At 39.0% G+C, this 14,635-nt stretch overlaps 1 protein-coding gene and 1 long non-coding RNA gene across 2 annotated transcripts in view; one reads left to right on the forward strand and one right to left on the reverse strand.

Moving 5' to 3' along the window:
* Positions 1–14,635, forward strand: part of LOC143713576 (uncharacterized) — a 380,928-nt gene that overhangs the window by 190,422 nt on the left and 175,871 nt on the right. The window lies entirely within an intron of this gene.
* LOC143713570 (uncharacterized) lies at positions 9,883–14,199 on the reverse strand. The gene has a single exon (XM_077204879.1). The coding sequence runs from the start codon at positions 14,059–14,061 to the stop codon at positions 13,282–13,284; it is 780 nt and encodes a 259-aa protein (XP_077060994.1). The 5' UTR covers positions 14,062–14,199; the 3' UTR covers positions 9,883–13,281.

Below are 14,635 nucleotides of genomic sequence, written 5' to 3' on the forward strand. Positions count from 1 at the left end.
GATATTCCTGACTGTCCCATCTCAGTACGAGAAGGCTAGGCTTTTCCTGTTCTCGTTGTTTACCGGGTGAAGAGTCATGCTGAGCAAGTTTGAACACCTGTTATTTTATTACTGAGACCATTTGTCTCATCTCAGTACGAGAAGTCTATGCCTTTCCTGTTCTCGTTGTCTCAGCTCATTTACATGCTTTGTTCATCACAATGTAATCCCTCCCCCTTGAAATGTATATATGAACTCAATGTATACTGCCTTAGACTAGACTTCACTTGACTTGGGTACGGAGCAGACTACAGCAAATAAAGAATCCTGCTTAAATAAGTCTCCTGGTTTTCGCTTCTGAGTTTTTCTACACTGAAGAAGGAAGAAGTTTACAACAGTGCTTTACCAGAGGACTGTGGACAACTGCTGTGGTCTGCCTCCAGCGAGAGGGACTTCGTAACCCATTTCTCTGATAGTTCATCCTGATTTTTACTTGTCCCCCTTTTTCCTTTACTCTGCAACACATTATACACTGGTTGTGGCATGGGAACATCAGTGCTTGTATTTTGAACTTCAACCTCAGGTAATTGAAAGTCAGATGACCTTACCTCAGTCGTCACAGATTTGCATACCTTGGGCTTGCGTTTTAAGACTTCACTGTAAAGTGCTTTACCGGAAGAGCATGGAAAACCGCTGCGGTCTACCTCCAGCGAGTGAGAAAGTTCAGCATCTGCATGGGCAAAAACTCCAGTTATCTCAAATCGTGGCGCAATTACCCCAAATGACTGTGCCATCTCATTAATGTAGTCATACAAAGATTCTATGGTGCTGTGATAAGCAACACAACTTGTCTCTGTCATGTTAGCATGAGAATCAACAAAGGCATACCATGAATCCTCCTTAATAACTGCACATGTGTTGGCACAAATACATAAAAGGAAAGCATCAGCACTCAGTAGAGCTCGCTGAAGAGCTACATCAACTGGCATGGCCACATTCCTTAAGGATTCATCATAGTCATCAACATTAACAAATCCAGTGAGAGACTCTGCATACTCTATGGAAAATACAGTGTTACCCAGCACATGTCTCCGTGGTAATTCATGGACTGCAATGTAATGCCTACCCATGACTTCCTGGTCATTTATGTTACCCTGGTTTCGTAAAGATTCATAAAGGCGTGTTCCTGCCACCAATACACAATTGAGATCTTGTGTTGTCCAGGTCAACACGTTCTTCATCTTGCTCGTCAACACTGCTATCAGACTGATGGCACCACACTGTCTGCCACGTGAATTTCCAAAGCGGGCATCACCTTGATGAAAGGAACCTTTCAGTAATGGTTTCTGTAGAAATTCAACACATGCAGGTAAAGTATTCAAAGCATTTTCATGTAAAGTTCTGTCAATTTCAAAGTTTTGTTCAGAGTTCTGTGGGGGTAACTGCGTTTTTGACTACGTTTTTGACTGCGTTTTTGACTGCGTGACAGGGTCAGGAAAATCGGCCAGTTTTTTACGAGGAAGCAGCAAAACCTCGGCTCCACTTGTTTTAAGAGGGAGCTGTGCAGCCTCTGCTTGACTTATTTTAAGAGGAAGCAGTGCAGCCTCTGCTGCACATCGTTGTGCATTTAGCCTCTTGGCTATTGCCGACCTCTTCTTTGAACGTGGCATCTGTAAAAAGAAATGTACATGTAAATAAGAGACTGAAGTTCTTTCTTAAGACAACACAAGCAGATAACAATTGGCATTCAAATACGACAAATGATCATATCAAATGAAAATTTCCAACCAACAAACTTCCCTCAATGCGACTTTTACCAATGCACCAGCACACATGAAAAATAAATCTTGTTAGCCATCCATGTTTAAAAACTTTAATTTCTAACATTTAACCAATATATACACTTTGATTTTTAATTAAAAAAAAACTTTTTTTGACTTGCCTCAACTTGCAGTCTTTAACCAATTCAACACCATACATAAAAAAGAAAAGAAAACAAAGCTTAATAAGACTTCTGTTGGTTAGTTTAGCAATCTGTAAACAATCTGAAAAACGACTTGCCATAAGCCCCACATCATTCCACTTGAATCCTGTGTGGCACATGCAGTCTGGAAGTGGTACTGTGGCCAGAAGTGATGCAAAAGTTGCTTCTGTTCAAAACATTTTGTCTTTCTGAGAACTTAAATCTAACACGTGGTGCATCTTTAAAAAACATTCTTCATTTTGAGTTCATTCTCACTTGAACTATTGAATTTTGGCAGCTGTGTAAATGAAATCAATGAAATGCACTTTATTGTCCCCAAAGGGGAAAGTTTTGTATAAAGTTGTCATTTTAATTCCTTCATTATCTGGGTAAAAACTGTACTAATGTTTCTTACACTGAATTGGAATTAGAAAAAAGTGTGTTTTTCTACATCCTTTGTTCATTCTCATCAGAACTTCTGTTTATTTTGATTTCATCCTATCTTTACTTCTGTATAATTGTCTGTATACTTCTATAATTTTGTCATAATTTGCAATAACTTTTAAACTATTTGACCTATCTTCACAAAATTTAGTATGGATCATTGACACAATGTGAGAAGATTGAACACAGCGCCACCTAGTGTTATATGATAACTCATTTGTCATTTTCCAACAATGTGACTGTCCACCATATTGGAGCAAATGAAAAACCGTTTTTTCACTACTCTTCCTTCAAATCTTACTCAATTTTGTCCAAAATTTGATCAGATGTTACTTGGACCGAGCCGCACAGAAATGACTTAACAGATTTTTTATATTCGCTACCGTTCCTGAGATATTTGTCTCCGAATTTGACCTAGTGAGATGAGTGACAGACACCTGACTCATAGATAGTGGGTTTGAGTCCTATGTGGGACAACTTTAAAATTGTGTATAAACTTGTCATTTTAAGTCCTTTAATATCCAGGTAAAAGCTGTACTAATCTTTCTTACTCTTGGATTAGAAATAAGCTTCTTTTTTTTTACTTCATTCTGTGTTCATTCTCATCAGACCTTCTGTTCATTTTGATTTCATCTGTACTTCTGGACATATATGTTCTTCATGTACATTCAATTTCTGCTGTTTTTGCTCTTCTGGCTCCGCATTGTGCTACAGGCCTTTCAGCGGCTTGGCCCCGCAATTGCTGCTTGCAGCTATATTTATTATTATTATTATTCTGCAATTGGGAGTCTATGGCAGCCCTAAGAACCGTAAGTAGGAAAATGATGAAATTTGGCATGGTTATAGGGATGGTCATGAAAAGTAATTGAGCCAAATTTTGAGTCTCTAGAACCAACTCTATAGCGCCACCACCAGTTCAAAAATGCAACATTGAAATGGTTATAACTTTTGAACCCTTTGATCTAGAGACATGAAACTGACATAGTACACCTGATTCCACTCATCATGCTGATCACAACCAATGCTTTACATTAAGACCCCGTCCATGACAGTAGAGGCCATTTTGAAATGTATAGTACTCAAATTTTTTGCTACTCCTCCTTCAAATTTTGTCCAATTTTCTCCAAACATGTGCTCAAATGATCTTCGGACTGAGGCGCATAAAAGTACTGTTCCCGATTTTTTTGATATACTGGAAAAAAAAACTTATGGTGTCGCAAACTTAACGAGGTCCACCAGAAATTGGCTAAGAGGCTGTATCTCGGCCAAAGTTTGATCAATCGAAATGAAAATTGGTACACTTCATCGGAAGCATGTGTTGAGGTTCCATGCCAAAGTTGGGAATAGCGCCACCTATGGGTCATGATATATGAAAAATGGATGTTTTGGCCAATAACTTTTGAACAGTTTGTCAGAAAATCATAAATGTATCTATGGATTCCTTGTGTCATGTCGATTCTGTGGATATAATTTTTTCCAGGATTGGATGTACCAAATGTCCTCCATTTTGAATTTTGTCATAAATTGCAATATCTTTTAAATTATTTGACATATTAGCACAAAATTTGGTAGGGATGATCGACAAAATGTCTTGAAGGGACATGCAAATTTTGAACAACGCCACCTAGTGTTCCTGAGATATAAGTTTTTTTGCAAAAACGCTTATAACTTTTGAAAAAATTGATCAAATTTTGATTATGTCATTATGTTCCTTGGTTTATGCCGATTCAGACAACATCTCATTTGTAATTTTCCAACAATGTGTCTGTCCGCCATATTAGAGCGAATGTAAAACAGTTTTTTCGCTACTCCTCCTTCAAATTTTGTCCAATTTTCTCCAAACATGTGCTGAAATGATCTTCGGACTGAGCCGCATAGAAGTACTGTTCGCGATTCTTTTGTTTTACTGGAAAAAAAAAAGTTATGGTGTCGCAAACTGAACGAGGTCCACCCAAAATTGGCTAAGAGGCTGTATCTCGGCCAAACTTTGATCAATCGAAAAGAAAATTGGTACGCTTCATCAGAACCATGATCTGAGTGTCCATGCCAAAGTTGGGAACAGCGCCACCTACAGGTCATGAGATCTGGTAAAAATGGCTATTTTGGCCAATAACTTTTGAACAGTTTGTCAGAAAATCATAAATGTGGTATCAATGCATTCCTTGTGTCATTTCGAATCCGCAGATACCGATTTTTACAGATACCAGAATTTAGTATGGATCATCAACACCATGTCCTGAAGGTACATGAGAAGTTTGAACAGAGCGCCACCTAGTGTTCCAGAGATATACGTTTTTTTTTGCCAAAACGCTTATAACTTTTGAAATCATAGTTAAAAATTTGATTGCTTTATGTCATTATATTTCTTGGTTTATGCACTTGAACTATGGACCTTCTGCATCTTAGCAAAAACACAACTTCACAGTGGCGCAATGAGATGAGTGACAGGCTTCTGACACAGAGATAGTGGGTTCGAGCTCCATGTTATACAACTTTAGATGATTGTGTAATTTGGAGCCAGTTGCTGCAGTTCTACCTTCAACAACTTAAGTCTCTGTAAAATTAAGCAAACCACAGTGTATGAGTATAAAGCAAATGCTGAGCAAAGCAAAAGGCTATAACTTTGAAGATTGTTTAATCAAATCCAATGTATAGCAAGCGTTAAAACATGTGAATTGTGCAATGTTCAAAAGATTCCTAGTAAAAAACTAGATTGAAAAGTTTGTCGAGACAACCTTTAAGTTGGCTTGTGAAAGTTTGGACCAGAAAGTTTGAAGAAGGTTAAAGTAGTTTGAAGTTTAAAGTAGTTTAAAGTAGTTTGAAGTAGTTTAAAGTTTTAAAAAGTTTATAGTTAAAAAAAAAGATTAGTTAGAAAGAAAAAAGAAAGAATAGTTAGAAGGAAAGAAAGAAATATTTGTTAGAAAGATAGATTAGTTATAGATAGATTGGTGCCCGGAAGTGTGAGGACGCTGGCGCAATTCTGGCTGCCGCTTCTCCTTCAGCGCGTTAAGTTGTTTATTTTATGGTGCTGTTGATTGGTTTTATCGGCTGATGTTACCTGCTGCTAATATGCGGCCTTGCTGGTTTTTATTTGTTTTTATACTGCCATTTTTTGGAGTTTACGGCAAGATTTATTTCGACCTCCCGGACTGCACTATGCTGAAATACTCTGCCATGGAATTTTTACAGCTTGGTCATCTTGCGCCCCCTGCGACTGGTGTTTGGGAAAAACTGCGATCGCTACAAATTCTCCGTCGGCCTAAATACGTTCATCGTGGCTCCCACTGGAATTTGCATTCAAGCGGAGACGGTATTAACTCAGTTTGGTCGCAAAGGCGTTTGGATCGCCGCTATTTACCTTTCCGTCATGTCTGCCCTGCTAACTTCTCCTACCACCAGAAGTCTACTCCATCCAGCTGTGGTGTCCGCCTTGACACAATCAGGTTTGCACATCTGAACACTCGCTCTATAAATAATAAAGCGGCTATACTCTGCGATATTGTTTCGGACAAAAAACTGGACTTTTTCTGCCTGTGTGAAACGTGGCATCAGCCAAATGACTATTTCAATCTAAATATGTGTGCTTTGCCTGGCTACACTTATCTTTACCGGCCGCGCTACACCGGTAGAGGTGGCGGTCTTGCTGTCATCTACAGATCTGATGTTGCAGTAACTGAGGTTTCATTGCCGTGCTTTTCATCATTTGAATGCTTGGCCTTTAAGCTGACTGGTCTCTCATCAGTTATTGTGTTAAACATCTATCGTCCTCCCAAGCTTAACTCTGACTTTTTTTCTGAATTTACTGTTTGACACTTGCCAGTGCACTCTGTCCAGTTACTCTTTTAACTGGTGATTTTAATATTCATGTTGACAATATGGCTTGCAATAATGCTATGGGTTTCATGGATACACTAGAATGTTTTAACTTCACACAGCATGTTAACTTTTCGACACACAAACACGGTCATATATTAGATCTGATCTGCACTTCAGGAGTAGGCCTACTTATTGAACAACTTGAGTGTACTGAGGTATGTATAAGTGATCACAAGCTCCTCACGTTCAATTTAACTCCTTCTTCTTTGCAGACAGTGAAAGAACGTGTTATTTGTTTTAGGAAAATCAGTGAGATGGATCTTGATCTGCTTAGTCATACTATGGGTGATTTACCAGTTGCGGCCTCTATTGATCAGTATAATGCTGCTTTCACATCTATTCTGTAGGAGTTTGCCCCTTTGAAAAAACGTGTTGTTTCTTTTAAAAGATCATCCCCTTGGTATACATCTGAGTTGCGCAAATTGAAGGTGATAGGCAGGCAGTTGGAACGAAAATATAAAAAATCTGGCCTAACAGTTCATAGATCAATGTTTGATCAGCATCAGATTGAGTATTATAATGCTCTCAAAGCTGCAAAAGTAGCATATTATTCTACTATCATTAGCAGTAACATCTCGAATCCCAGAGTTCTCTTTAGAACAGTCAACAATCTAATAAAATCTCCCAGTGGCTTTAACTGTTCTACCAACGAGCACTGTAATGCATTTCTCAACTACTTTTCATCTAAGATTGAGAATATTTATAACGCCATTGCCTGTGAGGATGCTTCTGAGTTTGTTGAGGTGCATTCTCCTAATCTTTCTGGTCATGCTTTTTCAAGTTTTGGTTCTGTTGATTTTGATTTCATTTCTAAACTTGTTTTGTCAATGAATTCTACAACTTGCATACTTGATCCCCTACCTACAACTATTCTGAAAAACTGTCTGCCTGTCATTGTGCCCCACATCACTGCTATTGTAAATGCTTCACTCAATACAGGGAATGTCTCTTCTGCTCTAAAAATGGTTGCAGTTACGCCAGTTCTTAAAAAGCCTGGGAGAGATATCACCGATATGTCAAATTATCGACTCATCTCCAATTTACCTTTCATGGCAAAAGTGCTTGAGCGTGTGGTTGTTGGCCAACTCCATACTCATCTCTGTACTAATAGCCTATTAGAAACTTTTCAATCCGGGTTTAGATCAGGACACAGTACAGAGACTGCTCTAGTCAGGGTCCTGAACGACCTCCTCGTTATAGCCGACTCTGGGGCTTGGGGCATTCTGGTTTTGTTAGACCTTAATGCTGCATTCGATACCATATCCCACAGCATATTATTGGACAGATTGCATACGTGGATAGGTCTGTCTGGCACTGTGTTAAACTGGTTTAAATCCTACCTCTCAGATCGTTCCCAATTTGTCTGCCTGGGTTCTAACAGATCTCAGACTGTGCCCCTGAGTCAGGGTGTCCCTCAGGGGTCAGTTTTGGGTCCTGTTTTATTTAGTGTTTATATGTTGCCTCTTGGGCAGATCATTCAGAAGTATGGCCTGAGCTATCACTGTTATGCGGATGACACGCAGATTTATATCAGCTCTCAGCCCGATCTTAATTCTGCCTCTTCTAAACTTTCTGACTGTCTGTTGGAAATAGACATATGCCGGTATTCGGTAATGCGATAAATCGCGGTAATGAATATGCACAATATTGTTATCGCGGGCACTTCAAAATACCGCTTAAACAATAAACACGTGCGCACACTGATGTAAACAATCCCCACATGTATAAGCACTGTGTGCATGCGGCGCAGTGTGCACTCTTGTCTAATGTAAACAATCCTCACATGGAGTAGAAGCATGGCGGAAGGAGGAACGCTGCCGACGATTTATCCTCCGCAGGGCTGCCAACTCTCACGCATTCAGCTTGAGACTCAAGCGCCTTTCAGACAGGACGCAGAACACACGCGGGGACGTTTTGTTGCTGCGTCGACCAAAGCACACCTGGTTCAAAGTTCAAAATAGTTCAACTTTTTATTTGCAAAATAGCAAATCGCGTTGTATCTGAAGGGCAACCTTGAACCCAGTGACCAGCGCCGCGCATTCCGCGTCCTGTCTGAAAGGCGCTTTACGCAATTGACACTTTTCACACGCTCTCACGCAGAGAAAAATCGCGGAGCAAAGAGGACACTGACACCGACAGACTAGACAGCGCAGGTTACTTTTGATATGAAAAAAATAAATAAAAATCAGCTCTTAGGTTCTGTACATTGTGACAGATCACTGCGCCTCAGTTCAAGTAAACCGATCATCTGTTACTTTTTATTTAAAGATACAGTACAGCTTACCGAAAGGTAAATGCCTCATACATAATATCGATCAATCAGTGTTTTTCAAACACGGAAAGAGGTCACTAAAACTGCAGGAGAACAGTTATGTCACAGAACATTTACACATTTACATTTATAAACATTTACATTTACCTCAGGAAAGCCATTTAATGAGCAGCACGTTAGTTGACTAGAAAAAATAGCGAGGAGTATTTAGCTAAATATGTGCACTGTATTACATTTATTATATGTTTACTTGTCATTACATAATTGTTATTATAATGAAAACCGCATTATATTTAATTTCTCTCTGTATGTTTACAGCATTATGTGAAATATATTTTTTTCTTGAGAAAAATTTACATGCAGACTGTAGCCTACCTAATATTTATCCAAATGAGTCAATATTGAATTAAGATTGAAATCAAATTCAAGAATTTAATTGAATAATACAAACAGTAGCCTACCAGTCATTGTACCATGTAAACATTGTAACATGTTGTCACTAAACTTGATAAAATTCTGTTTAGTTACCATATGTTTTGAAAATCACAATTAAACATTGTAATGCAAGTTTTTTTTTTTTAGATACCCACAATCCATCTGTTTCTCTTGAGCAATTAAAATATCGTGATAATACCGTATACCGTGATAAAATCTCAATCAATTAACCGCAGCATGAAAATTTGATACCGGCACATGCCTAGTTGGAAATTAAAGCGTGGATGAAACTCAACTTTCTAAAACTAAACTGCTCCAAAACTGAAATTTTCTATAACGCACCCAAGTTATGGAACACACTACCCACATCTATTAGGGATGCTGTCTCTGTGGGTTGTTTTAAGAAACTTCTTAAAACACATCTTTTTGGTAAAGCTTTTAATTTATAATTGTATTATTTTTATGTATTTTGATCCTTTTATATATATATTTTTATTTTCCTGTTTGATTATTTTGTTTTGTTCATGTTGTAGCGCTTTGAGACTGAGAAAGGCGCATTACAAATAAAATGTATTATTATTATTATTATTGAATGGTAGTTTAATTGAGTCTAGGGCTTCAGTCAGTTTCGATTTGAGTTTTTGTGCACTACTGGGCCACCGTAGCCTTGGCTCAATTTGAACATTCTGCAATGAAAGTCTATGGGATTTTTAAGGTTTTTAATATTAATTTTTAAGAAATCTGAAAGTCAAATTAGTTAGAAAAGATATAGCAACTCGAGTCAGAACAGTCTGAGTGTCTGAGCCGAGTTTGGAGTTAGAGTCAGCCATTTTATGTTAAGAAGAAAAAGAAGAAGTTTAAATAGTATTTCAGTAAGTTCAGTAACTCACAAGCCAACTTAATAAATCATGTATCCAAACAAGCCAAACAACCATAAGGGCTTGGCCCCGTAAGGCTGCTTGCAGCTTTAATTACAATACAGATTGTATCAATGCAGCTTCACAGTGATAACGTGAAAATAATACAACAAAGTTTATTTCTAGAAGAAAACTGCATCATCGTCCATCTTAAGTGAGGCGGATCAATAATATTGTCGAATATTAAATGTCCCCAACTAAGCAAGCCAAAAGCCAAGGCGACAGTGGCAAGGAACCAAAACTCCATCAGTGAAAGGATGGAGAAAAAAACCTTGGGAGAACCCAGGCTCAGTCAGGGGGCCAGTCCTCCTCTGGCCAACGAGTGAACAGTGTCTGTTTATGATCCAGGCAGCATTACAGGTCAGAGTTCAGATTGGATCAGAACATTATATTATGCAGTTCATCTGGTTGGAAGTCGGAGTCATCCCGCCGGTATAGAGACGAGATTGTTGAGGATCAGTGCCGATGGCTGTCGTGTCGATGAGGCCTTCACAGGGCTGATGAAGGATGCGTCATGGATGGGTCCAGGTGCAGGTCCACCATCTGATCTGGATACGGCCGGGATCCGGCTGACCTCAGTAACAGGGAAGGGACTGGTTGACACTTCAGGACTGCGTTGTCGTCGTCTCCAGGCGAAGGTCCTTCATCAGATCTGGATACGGCCTGGATCCGGCGGACTGCGGCAAACCTCAGAAAAACAGAGAGACTAGTATTAGCGTAGACGCCATCCTTCTTATGATGTAACGAGTACATCAGGAAATATGGGGAGTGTTCCCGGTTCCGGCTGATCTAAACTATGCAGCCTAACATTGAATTATAAAAGTCTATAGTGTGTTATGTGTATGTTAAGCCAAAGAGATGTGTTTTTAGTCTAGATTTGAACTGACAGACTGTGTCTGCTTCCCAGACAATGTTAGGAAGACTGTTCCAAATTTTTGGTGCTAAATAGGAAAAGGATCTACCACCAGCAGTCGATTTAGATATTCTAGGTATTATCAACTGGCCAGAATTTTGAGATCGCAATAGTTAAGCAATGCGTTAAGCCATGCGTTAAGAGCACACCCAGGTTCCTAACCAACGACGAGGACTTGACAGAGCAGCCATCAAGTGTTGGACTGTATTCTATGTTATTACGTGAGGAAGTTTTTTGTCCAATAATTAGAATCTCTGTTTTTTCAGAATTTAGTAGTAGGAAAATACTAGTCATCAAATTTTTTATATCAGCTATGCATTCCGTTAATTTGGTGAATTGGTAAGTATTGTCAGGGCTTGAAGAAATATAGAGCTGAGTATCGTCGGCATAACAGTGAAAACTAATGCCATGCTTCCTAATAATATCTCCTAATGGTAGCATGTACAGAGTGAACATCAACGGTCCTAGACCTGAGCCTTGTGGTACACCATACTGAACTTGTGACCGATAAGACATCTCTTCATTTACTGCTACAAACTGATAACAGCCAGATAAGTATGATTTAAACCATGCTAGTGCAATTCCACTAACGCCAACATAATGTTCTAGTCTATTTAAAAGAATGTTGTGGTTGATAGTGTCAAATGCAGCACTAAGCATTAAAAAGGAACATAGTTGTGAAAAAACTGCCTTTTCTTTTATCTTTGACAGAAAAGGTTGATTCGAGATCGGCCTGTAATTGACTAAATCTGTAGGATCAAGTTGCGTTTCTTTAACAAGCGGTTTAATCATAGCCAGCTTAAAAGTTTTTGGTATGTATCCTAATGACAAAAATGAATTAATGATATTAAGAAGAGGATCTATGACCTCTGGAAGCATCTCTTTCAATAGTTTAGTCGGTATAGGGTCTAGCATACATGTTATCGATTTAGATGATTTAACGAGTTTAGAAAATTTTTCCTCTCCTGTAGCAATGGATGAATCGAATTTTTCCTCAGGGAGACTACACTGCACTGTCTGATGCGATACTGTAGTAGACGGTTGCATAATTATAATTTTCTCCCTGATATTATCAATCTTGTAAGTAAAGAAGTTCATAAAGTCATTACTGCTGTGCCGCTTGAAAATTTCTGGGCTTGAAGCTTTATTTTCTTTATTTAGTCACTGTTTCGAATAAATACCTAGGATTATGTTTATTTTCTTCTAATAGGGTTGAAAAATAAGCAGATCTAGCAGCTTTTAAAGCCTCTCAGTAAGCAATCGAGCTCTCCTTCCATGAAATCCGAAATATCTCTAGTTTAGTTTTCTTCCAGTTTCGCTCCATTTTTCTGGCTGCTCTCTTAAGGGCCTGAGTGTGCTCATTGTACCACGGCGTTGGACTATTTTCTTTAATCTTCTTTAAGCGCAACGGAGCAACTGTGTCTAAAGTGCTGGAAAGGAGAGAGTTAAAAGTTTCTGTCGCAATATCGAGTTCTTCTAAGCTATCTGGGATGCTGAGATGATGAAACTGATTAGGAATATTATTGATAAAGCAATCTTTAGTGGCAGAAGTGATAGGTCTAACATATTTGTAACAAGGCTTTGCAGCCTTGGCTAAATGAAGTTTACACGAGACTAGATAATGATCTGAGATGTCATCGCTCTGCTGCAGAATTTCAACAGCATCAACATCTATTCCATGTGATAATATTAAATCTGGAGTATGATTACGACAATGAGTAGGTCCCGACACGTTTTGTCTAACTCCAATAGAGTTAAGAATGTCTTTAAATGCCAATCTCAATGCATCTTTTTCATTATCTACATGTATATTAAAATCACCAACAATTAGGACTTTATCTCCAGCCAGTACTAACTCTGATAGAAAGTCAGCAAATTATTTGATAAAGTCTGTATGGTGCTCTGGTGGCCTGTATACAGTAGCCAGCACAAATCTCAAACGGGATTTATCATTTACATTATATATTTTTACATGAAGCACCAACACTTCTAAAGAATTATATTTGAAACTAGACTAATTTTGAAAGTATTACTATAAATTACAGCAACACCTCCCCCTTTGCCTTTCAGACGAGGTTCATGTTTATAACCGTAATCTTGGGGGGTGGACTCATTTAAAGTAATGTTATTGTTTGGTTTCTGTCAAACACAGCACATCTAGGTTATAGTCTGTAATCATATCATTAACAATAAGTGTTTTTGAAGTAAGGGATCGGATATTCAGCAACCCAAGCTTTATCATTTGTTCATTTGTATTAAATCTGTTTTTTATTTGTTGAACATCAATTAAATTTTTAACCTTAGATGGGTTTGAAAGTTTTTTGTATTTCCTAATTCGGGGAACAGACACAGTCTCTATATGATGATATCTTGGTGAAAGGGGCTCTATGTGATGGGATTTATCTGACCTTGGTGACGTGAGACAGCTGGCAGACGGTCGGTTTAGCCAGTTTGTCTGCTTCCTGACCTGAGCCCCTGATTGTCATGTTTTATCTCTAAGACTATGTGCCATATTTCTAGAGAGAAGAGCAGCACCATCCCAGGAGGGATGAATACCATCTCTTTTCAACAGGTCAGGTCTGCCCCAAAAACTTTTCCAATTGTCTATGAATTCTATATTATTTTGCGGACACCACTTAGACAGCCAGACATTGAGTGATGACAATCTGCTAACCATCTCATCACTCCTGCGAACAGGAAGGGGGCCAGAGCAAATTACAGAGCCTGACATCGTACTTGCGAGTTCAAACACCTCTTTAATATTAATTTTAGTGATCTCCGACTGACGAAGTCGAACATCATCAGTGCCGACGTGAATAATAATCTTAGAGAATTTACGATTAGCATTAGTCAGCACTTTTAAATTTGCTTTAATGTCAAGCGCTCTGGCTCCCGACAAACATGTGACTATGGTGGCTGGTGTCTCTATTTTCACGTTCCGTGTAATAGAATCGCAAATAACTAGGGCACTTTCAACAGGATTCTCAGTGGGTGTTTCACTGAGAGGGGAGAATCTGTTTGATGTTGTAATCGGAACGGAAGAGCGGTGTTTTGTCCCGCAACTACAGCGGCTCACCGTCACCCAATTGCCCTGCTCCACTGGCTCTACTTCAGCCGGAACCGAACAATGTACAGTGTTCTCTAAGCTAATCGCATCCAAAGCAGTATCTAAAGCCCTTGCACTCTTACAATCCTCAATTAAGTTTGGATGCGTGTATCTAGTTCTGAAATCTTCTCCGTCAGCCTGACTATCTCCCTGCATTTATCACATGTAAATCCTATGCAGACGGAGAAGGCTATACTATACATGTTACATGAAGTGCAAGTGACAATAAGAGGAGAAGACATGACTTACCGTGTTTGTTGACTGATTCTACTTACCACAGCTTTGATGGATTTGTAAAAGGTGTGATGGAATTTTCCTTTTTCCTAATGCTAACCTATAATCTGACTATCCGCTTTCCCTAAAATGCTCACTCTGTAATACTCCAGCTCCCTGCGTCTACAATCGACAACCGCTGAGTTTTTCTTCTAATCCTACCCTACTCAAGCTCTCTTGCGTCTACAGTCGACATCTTAGCTTCGAGTTTGCTAAACTACTCTACTCAAGCTCTCTTGCGTCTACAGTCGACATCTTAGCTTCGAGTTTGCTAAACTACTCTACTCAAGCTCTCTTACGTCCCCAATCGACGTCTTAGCTTCGAGTTTTTCCTTTACCTAACAACTCCTTTGCTGCGCAGCTTAAATGACAGACAGACTTCAGTAGATGTCCCTTGAATGCTCTTTATTACGGCCAGGAGTTCTCGAGCATTTCTCAGAGAATCTCCCAAGAATAA

The sequence above is a fragment of the Siphateles boraxobius genome, unplaced genomic scaffold (assembly GCF_051911475.1).
Source record: "Siphateles boraxobius isolate OS27281-9 unplaced genomic scaffold, OSU_SipBor_1 52, whole genome shotgun sequence".
Taxonomy (NCBI): Eukaryota; Metazoa; Chordata; class Actinopteri; order Cypriniformes; family Leuciscidae; genus Siphateles; species Siphateles boraxobius.